This window comes from Manduca sexta, chromosome 13 (assembly GCF_014839805.1).
Source record: "Manduca sexta isolate Smith_Timp_Sample1 chromosome 13, JHU_Msex_v1.0, whole genome shotgun sequence".
Taxonomy (NCBI): Eukaryota; Metazoa; Arthropoda; class Insecta; order Lepidoptera; family Sphingidae; genus Manduca; species Manduca sexta.
The window spans coordinates 3650-28361 of record NC_051127.1 but is presented as its reverse complement, the minus strand read 5'-3'; the positions used below and the strand labels follow the sequence as shown (position 1 = coordinate 28361).

The following is a 24712-nucleotide window of genomic DNA, read 5'->3' as shown; positions in this document are numbered from 1 at the left end:
ACTATACTAATATATGCAAAATGAATTTACACCAATTTTAATTAAACAGATGTCTATTAACTTGTGCTAGTTGATTGACAAAAAATCATTGATATTATAAAAAAGCTGTTAGTCATTTTTGTTTATTAATGTTAGAACTAACAACTAGTACTCAGTTCTATTTTTATAACATTCAAGTGTTATCATAAAATTTTATTGCAGAAATATAATAAATTTGATTTTATTTATAATTTACCAAACTTGACACAAACACTAGGGGGGTGGAATGCTGTTCAACTCCATCAAATTATAAATAAAAAGTAATTATATAAACACTCCTTTTGCGTTCTGAAAAAAACCTAAAATTTCTAGTTAATGATTATTCATAATATAACATTATTCAGAACAAAATGATGAAACATAATGCATTTGTATTTCAAAACATATTTAACTATAGTTATTATTGTACACTCATAAATTAAATGAGTAAATAAAAAGTATATAATTGATATTGGAGAATAAAAATAATTTTAGTATGTGTCATCAGTTTCAAATGCAAAACTAAATTATTTTATAGTTATTCATGCTTTATCAGTTAGTTTGTATTATCTATCATAGAAATTTATATTAAGTTTCCTAGTTTGTTAGGTATGATAGATATTTGACATTGGTGACTTTTCTTGGACAATATTTCATGATTGTAATCACATTAATTAGCTAAGAATTACTTCAATATCAAAATATATACATTTTCTTGATTTATAAACAATGGAACTATGATCAGCTCATAAGATTTGATAACAACTAGTTTTGCTAAGTAATTGTGAATGAATGTATGCAACATTAATTATAACTTATGATACACTTATTATCTAGCATCTGAAACACTAAATATAATTGTTTTTCAGGACTGCGAAATGTCAGCATTCCACTGAGAACAAATATGCACATGCTAACATCAAATGTTAAAATGTAAACAGTCTCACCTGGTCTGTGCAGTCATAAACAATGATGATGCCATGTGCCCCTCTGTAGTATGATGAAGTGATTGTTCTAAACCGCTCCTGGCCAGCTGTGTCCCATATTTGTAACTTTATTGTTTTCTCTTCTAATTCTATAGTCCTTATTTTAAAGTCTACGCCTATAGTGCTGATGTAGCTCTCTGTGTAAGTGTCATCGGCAAATCTTAGCAACAGACATGATTTGCCCACTCCGGAGTCCCCAATCAGGAGTAGTTTGAACAAATAGTCGCTGAAATGAACAAAGAACTTATTTATGTAAATATTTTGTACGAGAGAGTAATATTAAGTCTGTTATCGTACGACTGACGCATCCAGGGAGGCGTATCATGACTTCATCAAACAAAGGAGCAGTTTACACAAGATTTTTCCCAAAAAAATCGTGCGCAGTTATCGGCAACTAGGAAGTATGTCGATACGATCGTAAGACCAAATGCGCCATTCACAATCCAAGTGATTACGTTTTCACAAATACTTCTATTGTACCTACCACGAACACACAATGACTCACCCACACTTATTCAATTTTAATTAATTAATAACTTAAGGTACTTTACGTAGACAAAATATGTTTGGTTTCACAAGAAAATTCTCAATAAAAGACAATGAACATGCAAAAAAAGTAGATTTTTGCCCATCCTTCTTTCAATATCGCCATATTACAGAAGTGATACTCACTATTCTGCATTCATGTTTGTACTATAAACTTATTTTTTCCAAGACAATGATTTCGTTGAGGGTGTTGAAAATGTTTAACTTCTTTGTTTCTAGCACTAAATAGCGAAAAATTAATATTTCTACGTAGAACAATGGCCCAGACAATGGCCGCCGTACGAAACACCCACTGACGTAAGTCAGAAATTAAACAGGAGTGCCACTTGGCAAAAATTATCTACGTTCGGAAACAGGTGTCATATAATAATCGACTATTTAAAAAAAAATCGATTACATTATTATCTTTCTCTTAGCAATATTTATCGTGAATTTTGCAAAGTAGATGTGAGAGTTTTTAAATAATGTGTCATTCGTTTTTTACCTTATGTTTTGTTGACTAGTTAATTCTAAGGTTTAATTTTAATGTCTGGCTAAATGCGCACCGTAACGGAAAAAAACATTCAAACATGCATATTGCGCGCCATTTAAAAACTAAAAGCAATATAAAGTATACTAAATAAAGCTCAGAACAATAACAAGCATTGTTTATTGTTCTGAAATATAAAGACTGGCAAGTTCTATCATCCATGTATTGCACAAAAACTTTCTGATGCTTTTTAATAACAGCGGCAATATTGCAGTATTTCTATACACATGTGCCTAGTCGCAACTCCTGCATGCTGCAAAATTTGCAGAAGTCGTTTAATTTGGTGTGATTGTTTATACGGAAAAAATTGCTAGCGGGAGTTAACTTCTGCAAGTTTCTTGCTAATCTCAACCTAGCTTTAGTTTTGCTACTTTTATTATCAAAGCCAGGACAGTTAACAAAGTAATACTGTCTTCCATGGGGATATTTCGGGATATATAAAAACCCAGTTTTAAAATAAAATTCTTCACGAAATTAGTTTTTTTTTATTCATGTATATACATTGGTAAAAACTAATCGAATTAGTAATTACATCAACTATGCTCTAACTTTAAAACTCACTAAACAATGTACACTTTATAAAATCATTTCTTGCAATATGCTAAGTGGTATTTTCCATATGTACAAACTTCTATCTTTGTATCCAGCGATAATCTGTAACAAATAATTAATATTAGGATGTGGCTGACAAATTCGTATATAGCGATTGTTAATGATAAAAAAATAGAGGACATCCGTAAAATACGTAACACAAAATTCTCCTTTGTTTGGCGAATTTCTTTCCTCATATACTAACTATAACTAGATTTGTACAGTTGTTGATGTGTGATCGAGTCTTTTCCAAGTTTCATTACCGAATTTGCACAGGCTTTTTAATAGCCATTAATTATTATCAGTTTTCTTTAGCACTTGGGGTGATGTACAATAATAGATTCGCTAATCACTTCATTTAATTTCATTTCCATTCCATTATCATATGATTAGGTTAAAAGTGAAAAAAGAAAAATATATTTCCAACTCCTCCCTATCCAATTGTTTGATTAATTTCGTTGCTGGTTATTACTAAGTAATGCTCCTTTAGCCAATCCTGGCTTACAAGAGTTGCAGTGATGGGTGTGATGTCGGGATAGCCTCGCTTAAACAAGTAACACGCCTCTTTATTTACTTTCAAAATAAAATACCTTGCTGCCTACAACAGCGAGTGAGAGCAGCATCAGACTAGGTCCGCGCAGTTGCGCCAGCGGCCGCGTCTCTCCCTCGCGGTAGACGTACACGCAGCCGTCGTAGCAGCCCGCGAACACCAGCCCGCCTGTCGCGCGCAGACACACCGCGCCCTTACCGCCCTCGTGCGAACCCACGTGACCACCCGTCTGCGGAACATAACATAATTACACCGTTGCAAAAAGAGAATATTATATGAGTATATTTTTATTTTTTGTTTAAAAATATGGTTCAGACTTCAAAAATATTATATAGTAATAATTTATTTTTACACCCAAGAAAAGTGAAACCTAATGTTACCAACACAATGCGCATCTTGGCAGACTTGTTATTTAAACTTGTTTAAACATCATCAACTAGGTCCATCAATACTGTCCATTAAACAACATAATCATGTTAGTTACAATGTTGTCTTTATACCTTAAAACTACAGCTGCCACAACTTTCTATGTTTTATTTCTATATTTATTGACAGAGTATGTTATTACTCACTGCATAATCAAAGACATGTATCTGATGGCTACTGGTCCCACAGTACACTTTGCCGTCTTCAAATAACAAGGTGTATACAGTCATTTTCGGTCCAGAGAGGGTCCTCAGCAACAGTCCAGTCTGGGCGTCTTTCACGGTGACATTTTCCGAACGCGCCGCCACTAGGAGCACTTTCCGTGGTCCTTCTTTCATAGCGCGAAGAGCTAAGATCGATTGCTCGGAAAATTTCACCGTACTCACTGGGATAAGCATGTTGTTCTGAAACATTGAATAATATTAATATGTAATAGTAATGTACTTTGTTAACGGACGAAAAGAATTGATGACCCAATTCGCTACTTGAGTACTTCTATAAACTAGTCTGCTGCTTGGTATTAGCGCTGCGGACGCGCGGCAATGTTAATTTATACAAAACCTTTTTCAGATGAAATAAAAGTTTGAATTGTGTATAGTTGATTATAGAATTACGTCACTGCACGTCATTTGTTATGTTCATTTAAAAACAAAATATGCAAATCTTCACTATTGACACCTATAGAACAAGCCAATCCTAGTGAGGAAGTTCTAAAATAATTTCATTGTGTAAAAATTTCCTTTTGCCAAACAAATTTATTATTTTTCTTTTCAATTAATTTTACAACTCAACTCACCTTGCATTCAAACTGCAGCACGAAGCCAGTCCTCGTACCGACGAACACTGTGTCCCACGCGCGATCCATCGTTTGTATTGGACTAAGAACATTGCACTCTGGCCCTTTCTCTACACCCGTCTGGAAAATTTATTAAAACAATATGTTACTGGCAAAATATATAACAATAAGATTATATATCTATACTATTATATAAAGCTGAAGAGTTTGTTTGTTTGTTTGTTTGTTTGTTTGAACGCGCTAATCTCAGAAACTACCGGTCCAAACTGAAAAATTCTTTTTGCTTTGGATAGCCCTATGTTCGTGGAGTGCTATAGGCTATATATCATCACGCTATACCCAATAGGAGCGGAGCAGTAATGTCTAATCTCAGGAACTACCGGTCCAAACTGAAAAATTCTTTTTGCGTTGGATAGCCCTTTGTTCGTGGAGTGCTATAGGCTATATATCATCACGCTATACCCAATAGGAGCGGAGCAGTAATGGCTAATCTCAGGAACTACCGGTCCAAACTGAATTTTTTTTTGCGTTGGATAGCCTTTTGTTCGTGGAGTGCTATAGGCTATATATCATCACGCTATACCCAATAGGAGCAGAGCAGTAATGGCTAATCTCAGGAACTACCGCTTCGAACTAAAAAATCATTTTGTATTGGATAGCCCTTTGTTCGTGAAGTGCTATAGGCTATATATCATCACGCTATGACCAACAGGAGCAGAGCAGTAATGGCTAATCTCAGAAACTAGGAGTTTGAACTGAATAGTTCTTTTTGTGTTGGATAGCCCTTTGTTCCTGAAATGCTATAGGCTATATATATCATCACGCTATGCCCAATAGGAGCGGAGTAGTAATCGCTAATCTCAGGAACTACTTATCCAAACTGAATTTTTTTTTTGCGTTGGATAGCCTTTTGTTCGTGGAGTGCTATAGGCTATATATCATCACGCTATACCCAATAGGAGCAGAGCAGTAATGGCTTATCTCAGGAACTACCGCTTCGAACTAAAAAAATCATTTTGTATTGGATAGCCCTTTGTTCGTGAAGTGCTATAGGCTATATATCATCACGCTATGACCAACAGGAGCAGAGCAGTAATGGCTAATCTCAGAAACTAGGAGTTTGAACTGAATAGTTCTTTTTGTGTTGGATAGCCCTTTGTTCCTGAAATGCTATAGGCTATATATATCATCACGCTATGCCCAATAGGAGCGGAGCAGTAATCGCTAATCTCAGGAACTACCGGTTCGAACTGAAAAATATTTTTGTGTTGGATAGCCCTTTGTTCCTGGAGTGCTATAGGTTATATATCGTCACGCTATGACCAATAGGAGCGGAGCAGTAATGAAACATGATGCAAAAACGGGGACAATTTATTAGTTTTGAGAGCTTCTGTTGCGTGCGCTGCGTAAACGGTTAAAGTTATGCAACAATAATGTATGACGGGATTGTTCCTCTTAAAAGTTCTACAAAATATATCATAAAACAAAAGTCCCCCCGATGCATCGGTCTGCCCGAACGTGTTCAACTCAAAAACTACCCAACGTATTAAGATAAAATTTGGTATGGAGAGTTTGAGACCCTGGGAAGAACATAGGCTTCCGGGAAAATATATAGCGTGACTTTTATAACGGAAAACTTTAGCCTGAAAAACTTTATAACGCGGGCGGAGCCGCGGGCAAAAGCTAGTTCAGTTATATGATTCTTATATTTGTTGGTGATCACTATGTTGTTTATAACTTTATTTTGGTTTTAACATAAAAATCAAAATGTAAATTAAAATGTCCTAAATTTTATACCAGTTTGAGTTGTGTATATATAGTTGAAACACACTATGCCACTAGAAAAGGTGTTTTTACCGTTTCAAATAATATAGCTTAAAGAAATTAGTCGAAAATATAGCCCATCTAAACCTTCATTGGATAAGAATATTGTTTCATTATAGTATTTTGGTAATATAAACAAATAAAAGATAATTTTATAGTTATACCTAGTTGGTCTTATGCATGTTATAGACTATTCCACTAAGTTTGAAAACACTATGTTTTAGAAAAAAAAAAATATCTAAAAAGTAGATGTCGGTAAAAATTAAGTCATTTTGGATGAGCAAAACACTTACATCTAAATCATAATATCGTATTCTGGAGTCCAACGAGCCCGTGTACACAGTGGTGCCGTACTTCTCCTTCACAATGGTCAGGCAGGTGACGGCCAGGTTCGACCCGCGCAGTGTGTTGATGAGCTGACCATCACCGCTGAAATGGTACACATTGCCGTCCAAACACGCTGCGATGAAGTTGTTCTCTATACACTGTAAACAATAAATAAAAATGAATGGAATATCGTATATGTTTTACAGAAAACTTATCCTCTAAAGCGATCAGGTTTCTGTCAGCTTAATGGGACATAAAATTTGTTACAAGCAATAAAGCAGGTTGACAATAATTCTGGAAAGCCGACTAGGCAGAGCCAATACCATCAGCATTATCATATGCCACATGAAGTCCACTGCTGAAAATAGGCCTCACCTAAAGATTTCCAGACTAACCTGGCTTGCTTCCAGCGTTCCTGAGATTTTTATCAAGTCGTCAAATTATGTTTATACCAATTATAATTCATAGAAACATAAAATATTGAAAAGCATTGTAACTTTGATATCAACACTTACTTCTATTGCTAAAACTGCGTCACCATTCCCTGTTACAGTGACAGAATCTCGCCTCAAATTTTCATCAGTGGAGTAATCATACATTTTACATTCAGCCTCACCCTGCGCCGATTCCAGTACGTAAACATCGTCTGATGACGATTGACTGTTACCCAAGATTATTTCTTCGTTTATTGTTATATGGCTTCTGTCAATGGGGCCTCTGTCTAATAAGTTATTATCTGAGTTTTCCTCTATGACTATATCTTCTGATACGTCGAGCATGTCAAATTGCAGGTCATTAACTACTGTTTCTTCAACTATTTCGGTTGGCTCTGGTATAGATGCTTGTAATATAGAGAGTTGTGGTTCTTCTGGTTTTTCTTTTTCTATTGGTTTGTCACCTTCGGTATCAGGGATTTGTTCTTTGCCTTCATCATTATTGCTTTCCTCTTTGTCTAAATATGGTGATACATTTATTCTACATAACACAACAGAGCAAGCTCGCAGGTTGTTAGAAGGAATATCCAGAGGTTTGGATTTCTTTTTTGCTGCAAGCTTTTTCTTAGTTGATTGGTTTCTCTGAGATTTCTTTTTTGTTGTTTTAACTGGTGTCGACTCTAATTCATCCAGAACTATAATATCTTCTAATGGCCGGTCATCAGTTATGATTTGTTCTAAAAGGGATATATTTGGTGTCTTAATTTTTTTATTGGAACGTCTCGATGTCATGGGACTTCCGGACCTTTCTTGTTCTAATAACTTTTGAGTCATACGGCGTGTTCTTTTTTCATATCGCCCAGCATTTTCTTCTTCTTCTTGAACTGTTTCAAGCGCTATTTGTTCCAATTCTTCCACTGGTATGCTAGTAAAATCATCAACAATAGCATCTCCAGTTAGAACATTTTCAAGACTATTATCATCGTCATCTTTTGTTTCTTCATATGGTGCTACATTTAATACAGTCATTCCTAAATCTTGCATTGTGTTTGAACATGAATCTTTAGATTCAAGAGAACTGTACAATTGAAACTTTTCCTGTAACAAAACTTGGATTTCTAGATCAATTTCTTTCATTCTTTCAAATGCATCTTTAGATTTTATTTTTGATTTCTCAAATGTTACAGGTTCAGTTTGTATTGCTTTTACAACCAACTTCTTTTTTTCAGTCTGACAAAATCTGGATGTACTAATTTTGCTTTCAAATGTTTGAGTTTCTTTAGACTGTAATTTTTTGGCAGATTTACTTTCATCTTTCAAAATATTGCTTCCAGTTTGTGGTTTTGGTTTGTCTTTTTCAATACCTTTTACTGGACTGGGAACTAAAGCTGTATTTCTATGAGCTTGATGAAAGTTTATCTTTTTTGGTTTTGTGGTAAATATATCTATAGTCTGAAGCTTAGCTTTTGCTTCTTGTTGTGTGGAGATTTGCCCACTACTACTTGTATTTTCTTTGGGACTTATAGAAGAATGACCAGATGTACTGGTAGTGCGTTTTTTAGGTGTTTTAGTGTCTACTGATTTCTTTCGAGACTCTTTCCTTTTAACATATTTGTCTGAGTATCCTTTGTCTACTGATTTTGACCTTTTATTGTCTTTTATAGGCTCTTTACAGTTTGCATTTTGTTGCGAAAATAAACATAATACAGTTTTCGTGCTCCCTTCACATGATTCAGTGTTCTTAGGTGTTTGTTCATTTATGACTTTGTTGGAAATATTTTTATTATGATCTGATGGACTTGACTCACTTTTTTTACGTTTTTCTTTTCGATGAGAGGGTCGTTGGTCTATCGACCTTTTACGAGAGTTTGAAGACGACTTTATAATATTAGTAGAAGTTGATTTATCAGGTTCTTTTTTATCTAAACTTTTAGTCTTGGGTAGATTATCTGTTTTAATATCAATAGTTTCGATTAAATTGGGTACATCATTTGGTTTGGCAGAAATTGCAGTACTTTTGTTTTCCTGTTCCTCTTTTGTTATTGATGGTGGAGTTGTGTCATGATGCTCACCATGTAAACTAGCAAAACTTTCGTCTAATGTATCAAGTGTGCTAGTTGCATTAGCACTTTCATTTTCCGTATGTAATAATTTATTGTTGTAAACTGATGATTGTATGTTTGCAATCTCATCATGTTCAATAAAATTATGATCAACAGGTACATGGTACTGTTTATCAAGTTCAGCAAAAGGATCGTCATCTTCAGACAATTGCTCACAATGAACATCAAATAGGTCAGTTGGTTCTTGATTTAAATTATATATACTGTGTTCATCAATAACCGGTTTAATATCAAGATTTCTTCCCGAGTTCCTGCTTTCAGAGCTTTTTTTTCTTTCTTGTTCATAATCAATTCTTTTTGCTGGTCTCCTTTCAAATAATGGTTTTATATCTTGTTGGTATGAGCTTGATAAATCATAGCTGCTATTTGTTTCAGTATTGGAAGCATTTTCGGAAAATTCATTTGGAATATAGTCTTTAATGTCACAATAAATATCTTGAGGATAATCTTCATAATTATAAGATTCAGGATATGCATAGTCAGTGTGCTCATTTGAAAGATTATGTAAATCTGGCCTTTCAATTTCAGTTACAGTTTGTGTTTGATCAACTTCATCAAGTTGCAAGACTTTAGTGAGCTCTGCCATTACAAGTGGTTTTATGTCTTCAAGTAAAATAGTATCTTGAGGGTCTAATATACATTGCATTTGTTTCATAAATGTATCCTCATAGATAGTATTATTGTCATTATTTATGAAGTCCTCACTAGAGCTGCACAATGATTTCTCTGCTATAGATCTCAGATGGCGATTAAGACTGTTCTGAGACTCTGTGATCAAACTACTAATGGCATACTCAAACTTTGTTGATGAGTTTGGATTGTCCATTAGTTTATGTATTTTATCCTTATCCATTTTGAAGAGTTGGTGTACAATTTTATTTTTCATTTTGTCGCAATTTGATTTTACTGTTGGTTTTGGTGGTAAGATTTTTTTCTTAGGGATTTGGCCTGATTGACTTGGGGGATAGGTGTTATTTTCTGTTGTCAGATCAGAATGAGAATTAGTAACTGAGTTATCTTCTTGAGAGCTTTGTGATTCATTTCGGTGCATTAACCTTTTTCTCACAATGTCAACAGTATCGTCCACTGACCGACTGAAAGAAGTGTTATTCGCACTTGTCATTGTATTAGGGGTGCCACCATAGTAGTCTGAAGCAGGCGGCCTATGTCCGGGGTAGTCTAACAATGGCTTTTTATGTGTTTCTCCAGACTCCTGCAGCCTGAAGGTTTTCTGTGGACTTCTATTTTCATAGGGCGGCCTGCTTTTTTGTTGCTGATTATTCCATGATGTGTTTACATGAGGGTTGGTGAAGCTGTTATGATGTTTGGGAGTGCTGGGTTGGAGTCGATGATCCACATCTCCCATATTATTAACATGACCTGTATGAATTGGTTGATTTTCTGTATAAAAGTCTTCCTCAACATATGATCCATGATTTTCCTTGTGTCTTGCATGTTGTATAAATGGTATAATGTGCCTCATTCCACTTTTATTTTGATATCGATTTCTGTCGTGGGATCTCTGTGGTGCACTTTTATGATTGGCCCCCCTGTAAGGCTTTCGTTCCAGATGGTCACGCGTTCTGTATTCATCCGTATGAGTGCCATAATGTGCTGGTCTGTGCATTCGTGGACCAGGAGCAGATGGGGTGAATCTGAAATATTTCAAAAAAGAATCAGGGTATCACAAATTTAATAAGCAGGCCTGATATCTAGCAAATATATGATATAGAATGTATATAATTGATTGCATTGAATCACTGTAATTTACGTATGTAAGCGGTAAATACTTATTCGCGCCTTCACATACATGGTATAAAAAATTGATAATAAGTCTAATGGCGTTAGTCTGTGAACTCACCTGGGTATTTCAGGCATTCCATAATTTCTTGGGGGCATGTAATGTTGCTGTATTCCGCCTCTCGGCCTGAAATGCCTCGGATTTTCACCTCTCCAACCACCGATGCTTGGGTGACCTCGCCTCATTTTGTCACAATTATTGCATGATTAATATCACAAAATAACAATCAACGAAATTTTACTTCATTTAAAAAGATAAAAATACGTTATAGGTGATTCCTGATATTTGTTTTGGGATATAAACTGCAATAAACAAGTTTGATCAATGTAGCGCGTAACAAAAATACACGGAATCCATTTGTTTGACATTTGAAAATAATGTTGTCATAGCGAAAAAGCAATATTGCTGATGCGTTCATTTAAACGCAAATTGTTAACAGACGATATTTAAACTTGGCATTTTAAATTTAAGAAATATTATTGCTTATGTGAATTAACTCAAATATTAAAGTAGTAAGTATGTATAATATTTCTTAATCCTTTTTTATGTCGTATCATTTCTGCGACTGCTGAGTTTGTGCCTGTGCCTAAGCACCATGGAATACGGCGGGAATTTTAAAAGTGAAGCTATTACTACTTGTTGAGGAATTCAGCATTTGTCGAATTATAGGTAGACAATATTTTTTTGTTTATATATGGGCTATTGTTTTTGCTATGCAGAAACATTAATTCACATCTTAAACCAGGTAGGGTACTTTGAGAATTGATTCAAGGTAAACCAAGACCAGAAAAAGAAGTTTTGTAGTTAATAGTAAATAGTACATCCTTGCGTCGTAGGTGCCAGGTACCTAACGGATTAAAAACAATTATAATCCATAGGCTATGTATTTGTCCTTTTCGAGGTATATGTTTTTTTAACATAACTGCGTGAAGTGTAATTTTCTATTGGTGTGAGTACAGTAAACGTGATATATTTTGGTTCATCGACCCATAAAACTATAAAAGCGGGAGTTTGAAAAAGCTAAAATGTTTGAATATAATATTTTGTTAAGATAACTAATTGTACTTACTGGCTTTGTGACCATCGAAGTTTAACATTTTTGAGACTTGTATTTGATTTTGTCGACCTTATCATACTAGCATTAGAAGCGTTATTAGAACGAAGTCCGAACTTACTCCGCGAAGGTCCGATCTTTTCTAAGGGTTTTAAATTTCTATACAGATATTATCATCTATTTTTAAGCTTACTCAGAAAGAATTGGAAGATGATTAAATTATCACATATCAAAGTAGCATTAATAATAACCAGTTCCATGTATAAAATGTGGGTATCGCTTAAATATTTTATGAGAAAAAAAATATTTTCGAGACTCATCGCTCACACACCGAAAAACAGTCCGAAATTAGCCGAACGCACTATATTTAAATCTTTTAACAGATGGCGTTGGCGACAGACTGGTTTATGAAAGTATTTATTGTCCATGTGAATATAGGTTATAACAGTGACGTTTTAGTTGCCATTTTAGTTGATTTTGAACAAATAGTTTATATGGACGTTCGTGTCTATAGAATATACGTCAATGTCTATGAATCACTATAAAGCGTTACACTAATTTAAATTTGTTTTCTTTTATCCCGGAAAAGTGCGCAGTGGAACTTTTATACTAGGAAAGGCCTTTCACGCCATGTCCGGCGTGATAATATTCATTTTTATATTTACAAGGTGTCCCTTGTTATGGAAGAAATAAAACAAATGATAAATAACAACATTTATTTATGTCTAATAACTTTACAAAAATTACATAACATCGGCTCCAAAATTGGAAAAAAGCGTCTTGAATCTGGATAAACAAAACAAGATATTGGACTAACTACATGTCTTTCAAAAGGGCACATACGTTCAATATTACAGAACTCTGAATCTCGGCAATTACATTTCTAAATCACATACCTAATAAAACCATTGGGATTGTCGGTAAATGGCAAAATGATTTAACAATATAATTTCATGAAATACATTGTTATTGTAAAAAATATGAACGTAGTAATTTCTCCATACAATACTACCCATGAATAGTCAGAGTTGTATACAGCAATGTCCCCTAGAAACGAATTAAATGCCTGCTAGAATCGACGTGGGGTCTTCAACGCCCGACTTCACCTTCCTCAAAAACATCACCGCTTCACGACCATCGATCAGTCTGTGGTCGTAAGTCAGTGCCAAGTACATCATCGGCCGTATTTCAACCTGTAGACCAGAGAAATGTGACATTATATTTGGAATCTAATTATAAACCATGATAGCTACTCTTACAAACGACTATCTTTTTTATTGCTTTCCAGATATACGCCATGTGCCTACTCTTACAAACGACATTTTTATTTTTTATTGCTTTGAATGATGAGACAAGCTTGACGTTCGCCTGATGATAAGCTATACGACTGCCCATAAGCAGCAGAAACACCATCCAACACCTTGAATGTTTGCTTGAATGCTATTGTAATAACTAGATTTTGTGAACAGGTTGACTTGGCCCCCCGTTTAATTATTGCATTTTTCTCGCGCAATTTCCATAAGATCCGAAAGAAAGAAATGTTACTCAATGCCTCGTATTATTCCCTTTTATTAAATTTTACTTTGATATTATAAAACGAAGCCGTTTGTGATGAATTTTGAACCAGCTTCTACGATTGTTCATAAAATTAAAAATATAACCCAAAAAATTCCATAATACCAATATAGGTATTATTGCGTTTATTACTTTTTAATGCAGTTTCAAGACCATCAAAAAGTACCGAATAAGAGTTTAATATATACTGAAACAGCTCTGAACCATAATGTGAATATACCTAGTCTTGCCATAAATATTGTAATAAAGAAAAAAGAAAATTGTTAACTGCAAATAACATTTATTACTTTTACAGTGTGTCAGTTTAATACATAAATATAAAACAATTAAAAATATAAAAAGCTTATTCGAAGTGGTCTCCATTGGCTGCAATACAGTCCTTTAAACGATGAGGCCAGTTATCAATAGAAGCACGCACTCTTTCCATGGGAAAATTCTTCACTGCCAATCGTATAGATTGTTTTAGGGACTCAAATTATCATGGCGTTTAGAGCAAGCTGTACTCTCTAAAACTGACCACAAATCATAATCCAGCGGATTAAGATCGGGACTAGACGACGGCCAGTCTTCAGCTCTGATGAAGTCCGAAACGTTCGATTCCAACCAAGACTGCGTGGACCGAGCTTTATGACCCGGCGCCGAGTCTTGCTGGAAGGACCATACTTGGTTATTGAACATGGTGATGTTAAGGGGCTTAACTACCTTCTCAAGAATGGTATCTTGATACACTTGTGCCGATGTTTTGATACCTTTTCACAAAAATATGGCTCAGTCACTCCTTCATAGCTAACACCCCACCAAACCATCACTGAAGTCGGATAATGTCCACGTTGCACTCTGTCGACTAATTGGGAAGCTTCCTTAGAGCTTTGAGCATAAATACGGTCATTTTGTTTGTTAAAATGTTGCTCAATTGTAAAAATTTTCTCATCCGTAAACAAAATTTTTCTGTGACCTCCCTTTGCGTACCGCTTCAGTAGTTGTTTCGATTTTACCACCCTATTCTTCTTTAAATTATCAGTTAAGAAATGGCCAGTGCGTCTCTTATAGGCTGCAAGTCCTAAGTCATCTTTTAAAATACGCGACATGGTTCTAGGTGCTATCTTCATTTCCCGAGATAAAATCTTTTGCTTTCGGACAGGATTTCTTCGAATTCTTTCCCTTACTGCTTTGACCACCTTTTTCGTACGAACACTACGTGGACGGCCAGATCTTTTTCTGTCACAAACAGAGGAGGTCTCATTGTACCTATTAATAGCCCGGTACACAAACATTTTACTAATACCAAGTGTATGGAGAGTTTTAAAAATTGCATTTGGCTCCATACCTACTTTGTGTAATGCTATCACAGCGATTCGGTTCTCTTTATCACCCCACACCATTTTAATATCGCAAAATATTTTACAATGTATTGGCGCCAAAATGAGAAAACACAATGAACAATCGTATAAAAATGACAGATTCGAAATTCAAATGTAATATTTTTTTATAATTAAGTGTAACAGTATTTATGGCCAGACTAAGTATATGGTGGCCATTTTATATACCTACACCTCGAAGAAAATGGAACAACGGAGTTGCGCGAATCCCAAGCGTTTGATTGGTGAGACATCGTATAATATAGAGCAAATCTTCGTCTCGCAAACCAAGCCTTATAATCTACATCTGCCACTTATATACGTATAAGTGGCGATAGGTTCATATAACTCTATTCCCGTCGGCTTCTCTTTATATAGAATTTATGTAGAATGTAATTATTAGAATGATTTGCAGACTGCATTTATTAATATTAGTACCTATATGTTGTGTCGAGTTCCTTTTCGGAAATTTTCACTTTGGCCACTGATACGTATTCAGTGCAGTGACAGATTTATATTTTTTATGAGTGTAGGCCAATTTATTTCCGCCGCCCCATGTAGGTAAGTTTATGTATATATGTTGGTTTCTAAAATAATTACTTACTTAATAATTTTCCATTTGTTTGTATTATGAAAGGCATTAAAGTTAAATAAACGAATGATTAATTAAATTGAGTGAGCGTCTCTGAAATCTGCCGCCCCTAAGAGGCTGCCGCTTATAGGCCACGGCTTATACGGCCTATTTACAAATCCAGGACTGATTCAATGTATGCTTTGCAATATTCGTATTTAAGTATTAAAAGTTATAATTATTTTCTTAGATTTTGAATGTCTGAAATTATTACTCATTTTGTTGAAACCCTATCAGTACCCTTATATTTTATAAATATTATATAAGTACTTCTTTCTACTGATGGAAAGATACATGTAGAAAGTTACATGTCATATATATTTTTTTTAATTAATTTTTATTCTTGGTGCAAAATTTAAATAGATTCAATTTAATTGCAAGCATGCGGCAAGCAATATACTGTCGTACCATAATAGGTACAACTACATCACCGAGGCAATATTTTTTTTTTGTTTGTACCTATAATTATTAGAAATAGTTTTTGCTCGCGGCTTTGCCCGCGTGAAGGAGTTTTCCGCGATAAGGTTCCGCTATATATTTTCCTAGGATACAAAGTAGTATATAACCTTCCCAGAGTCTTAAACTATTTCCATACCAAATTTCATGAAAATCAGTTAAGTAGATTTTGAGAAAATCGATAACATACAGACAGACAGAAAAGGGCACTTTGTTTTATAATACGTATATATATAGTATATTACGCTAATACCTTGTTCTTGATAGCGACAGGGCGTGGGAAGATGCCATGCATGCCGAGAATGGCCGACTGAGGCAGATTGATGATAGGCATCGACAGCAACGAGCCGAACACGCCTCCGTTACTGATGGTGAACGTGCCGCCCTGCATGTCCGATGGAGTCAGCTTTCCTGTAGACAAACAATGCATGCTCTCCTGTTGACAAATTAGGCTTAATACTCGACTATCCACCTGCAGCTCCAATAATACAACTCTGGATTGGAATGCTTGGCGTGGCGTAGTCGCATTTTCCAGTCTGAGATTGGTGCCCACCACTATCTTCTCACCCTTATTTCTCTCGCGACATCAGTGATCATAAATATATACAATATTATGTTTCTGTACAATTAATTACATTATAGACTCAATTATTACTTTATTCAATCTTTAATAATAGTTTTTCGTTATTTCGTTTATTCAAATCGGTTCAGTAGTTCTTCGTGCAAGAGGAACAAACACATCCATACAGCCATCCTCAGACACTCGTATTTATAATATTTGTAGGATATCTATAGGTACCTATTTTTTTTAACATCTAAGTACTTCATCCCATCTCTACATCATCCATAGCAAGAGTGATAAGACAATGCCTGAGTTATTAAATCCACCTATGTACATAATGCCTACCGCATCAAGTTAAATAAATAAAATATTTGCACACTGTTGCCGATAGGCTTGTCAATACGGTGATTCACATGACGATCTACTACCTATAAACAATGGTTTAGCTGTAAGGATAAGTTTGTGCCGAGCTTTACCGCTCCGAGCCTTCTCGGCTAGCGTGGCCATGGCGAGCTCTATGCGCGGATAGTCCATTGATTCCACATTGCGCACCACCGGCACCACTAGACCTCGAGGAGTCGCCACAGCTACCGATATGTCCACGAAATCCCTGTAGACGGAAAGTTTCTCAATTTTCTTGTTGAATAAGTTAAATCCTAAAGCCTTTTTTTTAACACGGGCAAATCCGTTTACGTATTTCTGCCGGACTCGCCGGTATAAACCATCCTACCGACTAAAACCCTGTCATTCGACTCTCACTCCCTAATATCGAAGGTCGCGGGGTGCGCAAGTGCAACCGCAATCAAATCCTAAAGCCTAAGAAGTAAGCACGTAGCTGCAAACAAATGTCAAGATTTTCTTTTATATTTCACGGCAAATTAACACAGCACCTGATTTAAGTGAAGAGAAAAACAAGGATAATGTATAGGAAAACATTTTCTAAAAAAATCTAAATCGCTGTGTGATTGAGCCGATGAAATATTCATGCATTGATTTATCATACAAAGTTATGAAACGCGTTCCAGCTTTGAAAAACGAAGGTATTTTTTATTTATACCTACATCATAAAGTCATACAGAATTGAAACCATTTTTTATTACGTACACCTTATGTTGTTACTTTATATACGTTTTTCCACCGAAACTAGTTAAATAAAAAATAAGCAGGCGTGATAAAGGGCAGAAGTTAATTAGAAATTACCTACGCATACTATCGTACTATGAGTTCCATATCAAAGAGTCTCGAACAAATATTTCCAAAATAGCACTCCTGTTGGTAGTAAACATAAAATTGCAAGTTAAATAAATGAATTTGCGAACGAATGTTATTAATAACGTCTAATGTTGAGACGCTTTCGAAAAGCAAAGTAATGAAAATACAATGTTATTCCATGAGGTAAGTACTTGTTTTATTTATCACTCTTAATCGTATTCACGTATATATGTGTCGATTTACGGCACAATTATGCCGGCATACCTAATTGTTTCTTCACGTTCCGTAAAGATCTACTTGATGAAACTAGGTGCTGCACGGGCCTTACCAATAAATGTTTAATCAAAACTCGAAGCATAATGTTTGCACACTACTCAAGAGCAACAGCTAAAAGTTTTCACTCATAATGAATTCTCGCGTACGCAAGACCTAGTATTTATCACCTTTACAGCAGGCTTAGGACAGGCTGACATAAACGTGTCGAATGGCATAATCATTACTCGTAAATGAGTGTACAAAGAATACTTGTTAAAGTGATTCCACTGCACTTGCTAGTCAGTGGAGTTTAGTTCAGATAGATAGCGACTGAAAAATATCGTCAGTCGACACATTAATGACAGTCTGATCTTGAATATACACAGGCTGATTGCGAACTGTGTTACACTTACGTGGGCCGTGTATAATAAGGAATCCATGGACTGACCTGTAGACAATATCCTCGTCGTTGAAGATGACTCCGTTGATGACAGGCTGGTCAAGCAGCGCGTTGGCGGTCGCCTTCAGGAACGGAGACATGAAAGACAGCTTCACGCCATATTTCTTCACGAATGCCTCCAAGTTCGCTTTGCGGAACGCCATCAAATTGCTACAATATTTGATACATGATTATAAATTACCAACATTTTTTTTAATGAGCATGTCATAGTGATCCTAATGCATCTGATGCTAAGTTAGTGGGGTCCAATAGAATGTCGACTGATGAGAGATGATTACTCCTCGGCAGTCGACACAATTATGCCGGCTTGTTTGACTCGGGAACCTTTTTATACACAAGCTGATTCCGCGACGCGACACGCTTACGTGGGCCAGTATGGCGGGTTTAAATACCTTGTGTACAGTGGTTGCTATCCGGGCGGATATAAAATATATCCTACCACTAGCAAATTTACCTATGTTATATTTGTTGATAATATCTTTTATCGATTATTTTAACCCTAGAAGTAATAAAATCAATTCAAATTATCAATGTATTATGTTTTGTGGATGTAAAAGTATGTGACGATTTTTGTTTCAGTAAAACTTTTTCTACTTTAATTAATTAACAGTCGACGCATCAGTCCACAGCTCTACATAATATGGCGTAAATTGGCTGGAACAGAAAACAAATTTATTGGTGTTCAAATAAATTTAAAATTCCATCACCCCATATCACACTCGTTGAAGGTGGTCAGCATGGCGCACGTGTTCTGCGCCTCCTTTAGCCGCTTGGCGATCATCTTGCGCATCTTGTTCATCGGCACTGGATGTTCAGTGCGCGTGCCAGATATTGTCTTTGTCGGATCGCCTATCTTCATTGCTGCAGCCTGTAGTATAAAATCTTATGGTTTATGATCAATCCTAAATGAATGTATACGTTGAGAGGAAGAAGTGCCGTATTAATTGCTTTATAATTCGTATATTCGGTCTTAATTTGCATATACGTTCATTTGAGGCTGGCCGTACTTCGATTACAGTCAGAAGAAATAAAAAAATATTAATAATTATTTTGGTAGGTAATAGATAATGTAAGCTATTGCGAGTTACCTTATTTACATCTTGCATCCACGTTAGTCCCTAAACTGCATATTTATATTTCGCTAAATATACTATTTTAAATCGGTATATCCTCACCGTAGGTCCAGCGGGAGCCTTTTTAGCGGCTGGTTTGGCTGCGGCAGGTTTTGCGGCGGCAGGTTTAGGCGCCGGGGCGGGGGCCGCGGCGGGTTTCGGCGCAGCGGGAGCCGCGGCAGCCGGCGCGGGCGCTGGCGCCGCTGCTGCTTTTGGCGGCGCTGCCCCAGTCACGTCCACCTGAGAGAGAAAATTTACAGGTCTTATGTAAATAACGCCTTAGATGCATACGTATAAATATTAAGAATGAAGACGTAAGCGAGTCCCTAGTCTGATGGTATTGAATTATCATAATTGTTAATAAAAATAAAGTAAAATGATATTTATTACATGGCAATAAAGTTTAAGACATATCAAATTTAAAATAACTCATAATCTCATTGTCAATATACCTGGAACAACGGCTGCTGAGACTTGACTGACTCTCCATCCTTGACGAGCATCTTGACGATAGTGCCGTTGCCAGGCGACATCACCGGCAGCGCGGTCTTGTCCGTCTCGATCTCGAGCACCACTTCATCCATTGCCACTGCGTCTCCCTCCTTCTTCACCAGTCTTTATTGCGATGGTGTAAAGTTGAAAATAGATTATTAGATGTGATATGATTTGTAAGGTCCTGCACAGACGCTAATATGAAATAAACTAAAATAAAAAAAAGAATTTAAATTAATCATGGGGTTTCGCAAAATCTTCGTAGAGGATAATGGGCAGCAAAAATATATTATACATTACCATAAAAACCCACTCTAAATTGATAACAAATTAAACCCCAATAAAGTTCTCTGCAAAATGTGCCGCACTCGGGCGAGCATAGATTAGCAAGGTTTATTTTAATAACTCTAAAAAGGGTTACAGCTACATCTTGTGATTCAATAGTAAAATGATCCTCAGTTTTCGTGGCTGGATTGATGCCAAGCGGTCTACCAGTTATTGTTTTAAAGACTGGCGACAGGAAAAGTAGAAGGCGGGTGAGTTAACTCATTCATATTTTCAACTCCTCACACCAGTGCAAACCATGCAGACTTGCAGTGAATCTTCAACACTAACAGTGAAGAATTTCATTATCCACTGTCATAGAAATGTGTGCCATTGTCGATCCTTTTACTATTTCTAATGGCCTATATTTATCAATAAATAATCCCAGCAGCTATTTGAAGATCGGAAGCGTAAATTTAATTGAACAGAAAAGTTTGACATATACAAATGATTTATCATTGGTTTATTCTTATCATTGACACGCAGATAGGGATTACGATAGTATATTGAAATAAGGGTATATGTTACTTGACGTCTCCACTCGTGACGGAGTCCGGGAAGGTAGGCGCTTTGACATCCTCGACGGCTTGCAGCGGCAATGCCGTGTGTATGATGCAAGTCTGTATGTACGGCGCCTTCCATGTTACTCGCGTTGATGTGTACCAACCAGACAGATTGTACCTTGGGGAAAAAAATTAAATATGTTAGAACATTTCTACGACTTACCGCTGTGGTTATAGTGAGCAGGAATAGTTATTAGTTTTTAATACTTGCATTAGAATTGGTGAAGACAGTTTTATCTATAGTTATTTATTTTGTATTTTTCCCTATTCATTATATTAAATTGGGCGAGTGCCGGTTAAGTGAACGGGGCGTTGAATACTTTTATAGGTAGCCAGAAGTTGTCCAACAAGGCACAACTGGTTGTCTATAGGGTGTTATTACGCACTCTGATTTATGGTAGTGTAAGCTGGGTACGGTAAAAGAGTATTTAAAAGTTAAATTAAACCAGAAGAAATGAGAACGTTAAAAACATGTGTGGTAAGCTAACCGTGTGATAGCGGACTGGACTAACGATGAATGATAGACTGCGGAATACTGTGGTGATGGACATGTGTGGAGTGAACGAAGATGTGACCTAATTGAGAAGGGTATGCTGACTGCTGAGGTGGTTTAGGCATTTAGAGAAGTTGGATGATAGAAACTGACAGGATACATAAGACTCGTGTAGTTAAAAGTGTCGGTAGGGTTCGCACGCACTGAACTTTCGAATGTCAAATATCTGACATATTTAGTAAAGGTCAAATCAAAAGTACCTTCACCCGACGGGAATATATTAGAAGATTGGTGAAGGTGGAGGTGAAAGAAGTGTGCCAGAATCGAACAGAGACCACCCATAGTCTCTGCCTATCTCATAACGATAGGGGCGTGATACTATGTAAGAAATTAGGAAATTTAAATCACGTTATATATATTTATTTGTGTAAGAGACTCAACTTTATTTTTTACTTGTAATTTTAAAGACTTACCCCCTTATTCATAAACGTTTTTTATCTAAGGACGGAGTAAAGCTGTGATAACAAGCCTGTTTCTCAGTGCCCAACGGCACTGAGAAATAGACATAGGGCCGTTGTGATTGGTTATTATTGTTGTATTTCAATATTAGCCAATCACAACGGCCCTACGTCTACGCACTGCGAAGACTGCCATGCCGTCAGCACTGAGAAACAGACTTGTTATCACAGCCTTACTCGATCGTTCGATAAAAAACGTCTATGAATAAGGGGGTTAAAATTTATTTAATGATGTAAATATTAAATTACTCCCACATCCATATTTACACATTTTTCTTCGCCGTTTAAGTAAGCGATAATTCACAAAGAATATACACATTATTTTAGAAAAGTCAGAGGTGCGTGCCCTTGGTTTTTGAACCTGCGGACATTCGTCTCGGCAGTCCGTAGCGTAGCGGTTATAAAGTACTTGGGAGTGCCCCAAGTACTTTATAACCAATCTAAATAAGCATGATCATAATAATTAATTTTTATTTAACGTTAACATTAGTAGTAAGACTTGACTTACTTCGCACTGTAAATATTGGTCTTGCAATGCTTTCTGCAGAAATGATTCGAGTAGTGTGCGGCGCTCAACGAACCTTTGCTCTGTGTGATCTGAAAAATAGATGATCAAATGTACAAAAATATAATTTACTCCAACTTTTCCCGCGTCAAGTGTCATGAGTAGCTCTTTAGGGGATTGGCAAAAATCTACACAAGTTTATAGCATCGAGTCTACTTTTATGACATAATATCGACTGATATTTTTTTTGTAAATTTTAATAATTTTATTTTGCAGTAGCTAGTTATCTAGCAGAATAATCACTCTCATTTTCACATTTTTCGTTGCATCGTCATTGAAAATTCGAAATGTCTTACGATTTAGAAGAGTTTCAGAAGGTTAGTAAAATTACTTACAAATCGTATCAGCCTTCTCTTGAACATTTTTTGTTTATTTTGTGATAAAATTTGCGATTCTCACTATATAATAACATTAATAAATCATTATAGAAAATCTTTCACAAGGTGAATCTTTGAAGGACGATTTTCTTTTCTATTTTCTGTTGATTACTTGACAGACAGAAATTTTAGAAAGAGTTCGATTGTGAAAAAAACACTTGCTTGAAATTGGATATCTAATAAGATTAAGTAAATAATTGATTAAATTAAAATTTGCACGTATGTCCTGTTTAAAATAACTTAGTCAAAAATGCTTAATTTCATATTTTATCTATACTTATAATAATTATAAAATATAACGTTTACATATTTCCTCTTTCCGACAATAGATGTCAGGATATCGTCTGATTGTGATTTATTAGTCTTTATCATTCGACAATAGATGGCGTGGTCTTATTTCAACTATTAGCTGATAGATGGCATTGATTCGTTACATGTAAACTATTAAAATTCTATAGTTCAATGGAAATATTTATAGTAGTACTTGATTTTTATGCAGATTACTGTTTATGGAAACCCGCAAAAAATTTAATTGGTCAAATAGTGGTCAAACAGGCTTATGCTAATTTTATGATGGTTATTATTTTTAATAATTTACCTAAGCAAGCAAATAGTTGCATAAACTGCATTAGATTTACTGTAATATTATATGTAAAGTATGTATGAACTGACAAGGGTTAGTATATGTTGTATGACACGACGAAAATATATTTTATGTGATTTTTTTTATAATTATATTTATGAGCTAAGTTTTCCGATACACATTAAACCAAAATATTGACGGATAGTTAATAAATATTATTGCGTCGCAACATACCCTTAATTTTGTCCGTGCCAACTTTAGACTATGTAAAAATTTCCATTCCTGCTTTAAAAGTTCTCAACATCGAGATAATATCTTTACTAATTTGGATTCCTCTAGCGCTGTGGATGTTTAGAATAGTGATTTACTATCAGACGACTCATTTGCTCATATTATTATTTTTTTAAATAAGTTTCGCTCATTCGCTCATATTATTAAGTTCCGATTTAAACTAATAAAAACGATGTTTAAGTATTTATTAAATATGGTCTTATAAACAAGAGTATCACAAGATTTACGCTCTTCATTCCTTATGCAGAAACATCAATCGGTTGGAGGGGAAGTTAATTCATTACGAGGGTCTCGGAGGGCGTGCGATATGATTCAATGTCCACTGTACTCAGTTAAAGGGTCTTTGAGACGGGACATTAGCGGTGACGGTCACCACTCAAGACGCCGTTATGGCGGCCTCCTTGGCTTTCATAGGGTTGTCAAATTTAAATGTGAAAATTAATTGGTAAAAATCACACACACTCCTTTTATTCCCAAGGTATAGGCAGATGCGCAACTGGTGCACCAACTTACACACTATACATATCGCCGTATCGTCCCATGATGTGGTAGGGGGCGAGCCTATCGCCATATTGGACAATAATTCCAAACTCTGGCCTGATACTGAGTAAATAAATCCAATATTGCATCGAATCTGAGATCATACCACTGCTGCTCTAGCACAATGCGCCACCGAGGCAGTAAGTAAAAATCATATTCATTTAAAAACTATAATTTCAGAAGATTTATGCCTGCTCTGTTAATCATAGGTTTCAGTAAAGAAGATGTTTAAGCCTCAGAAAATCTGTCCATTAAAGTCATTTCACGTTGGTGTTTTGTCAGACAGTAGAAGTACTCCAGTCGAGCCGGGGTATTCATAATTTAGACCAGAGATTACGAA

General features: G+C 35.7%; 3 protein-coding genes across 3 annotated transcripts; all 3 read right to left on the bottom strand.

Annotated features, from left to right (window-relative positions):
* Positions 1–965: 965 nt before the first annotated feature.
* On the bottom strand, positions 966–1875 carry LOC119189239 (ras-related protein ORAB-1-like; the record flags this gene model as incomplete). The annotated part of the gene is given in 2 exon segments (XM_037438343.1): positions 966–1230; positions 1677–1875. Coding segments are annotated over 2 exon segments (279 nt in total), but the record flags the coding sequence as incomplete, so codon positions are not given.
* A 668-nt stretch (positions 1876–2543) lies between these two features.
* On the bottom strand, positions 2544–11318 carry LOC115451910 (interaptin). Its single transcript, XM_030180322.2, has 7 exons — positions 11012–11318; positions 7109–10805; positions 6560–6751; positions 4443–4562; positions 3793–4050; positions 3261–3449; positions 2544–2733 (listed from the first exon to the last, which is right to left on the bottom strand). The coding sequence occupies exons 1-7, from the start codon at positions 11134–11136 to the stop codon at positions 2656–2658; spliced, it is 4659 nt and encodes a 1552-aa protein (XP_030036182.2). The 5' UTR covers positions 11137–11318; the 3' UTR covers positions 2544–2655.
* A 1628-nt stretch (positions 11319–12946) lies between these two features.
* On the bottom strand, positions 12947–23083 carry LOC119189140 (dihydrolipoyllysine-residue succinyltransferase component of 2-oxoglutarate dehydrogenase complex, mitochondrial-like). Its single transcript, XM_037438033.1, has 10 exons — positions 22917–23083; positions 22525–22613; positions 20971–21123; positions 20079–20241; positions 19690–19866; positions 19222–19382; positions 18503–18664; positions 17064–17197; positions 16279–16436; positions 12947–13198 (listed from the first exon to the last, which is right to left on the bottom strand). The coding sequence occupies exons 1-10, from the start codon at positions 22941–22943 to the stop codon at positions 13064–13066; spliced, it is 1359 nt and encodes a 452-aa protein (XP_037293930.1). The 5' UTR covers positions 22944–23083; the 3' UTR covers positions 12947–13063.
* Between the last annotated feature and the right edge of the window lie 1629 nt (positions 23084–24712).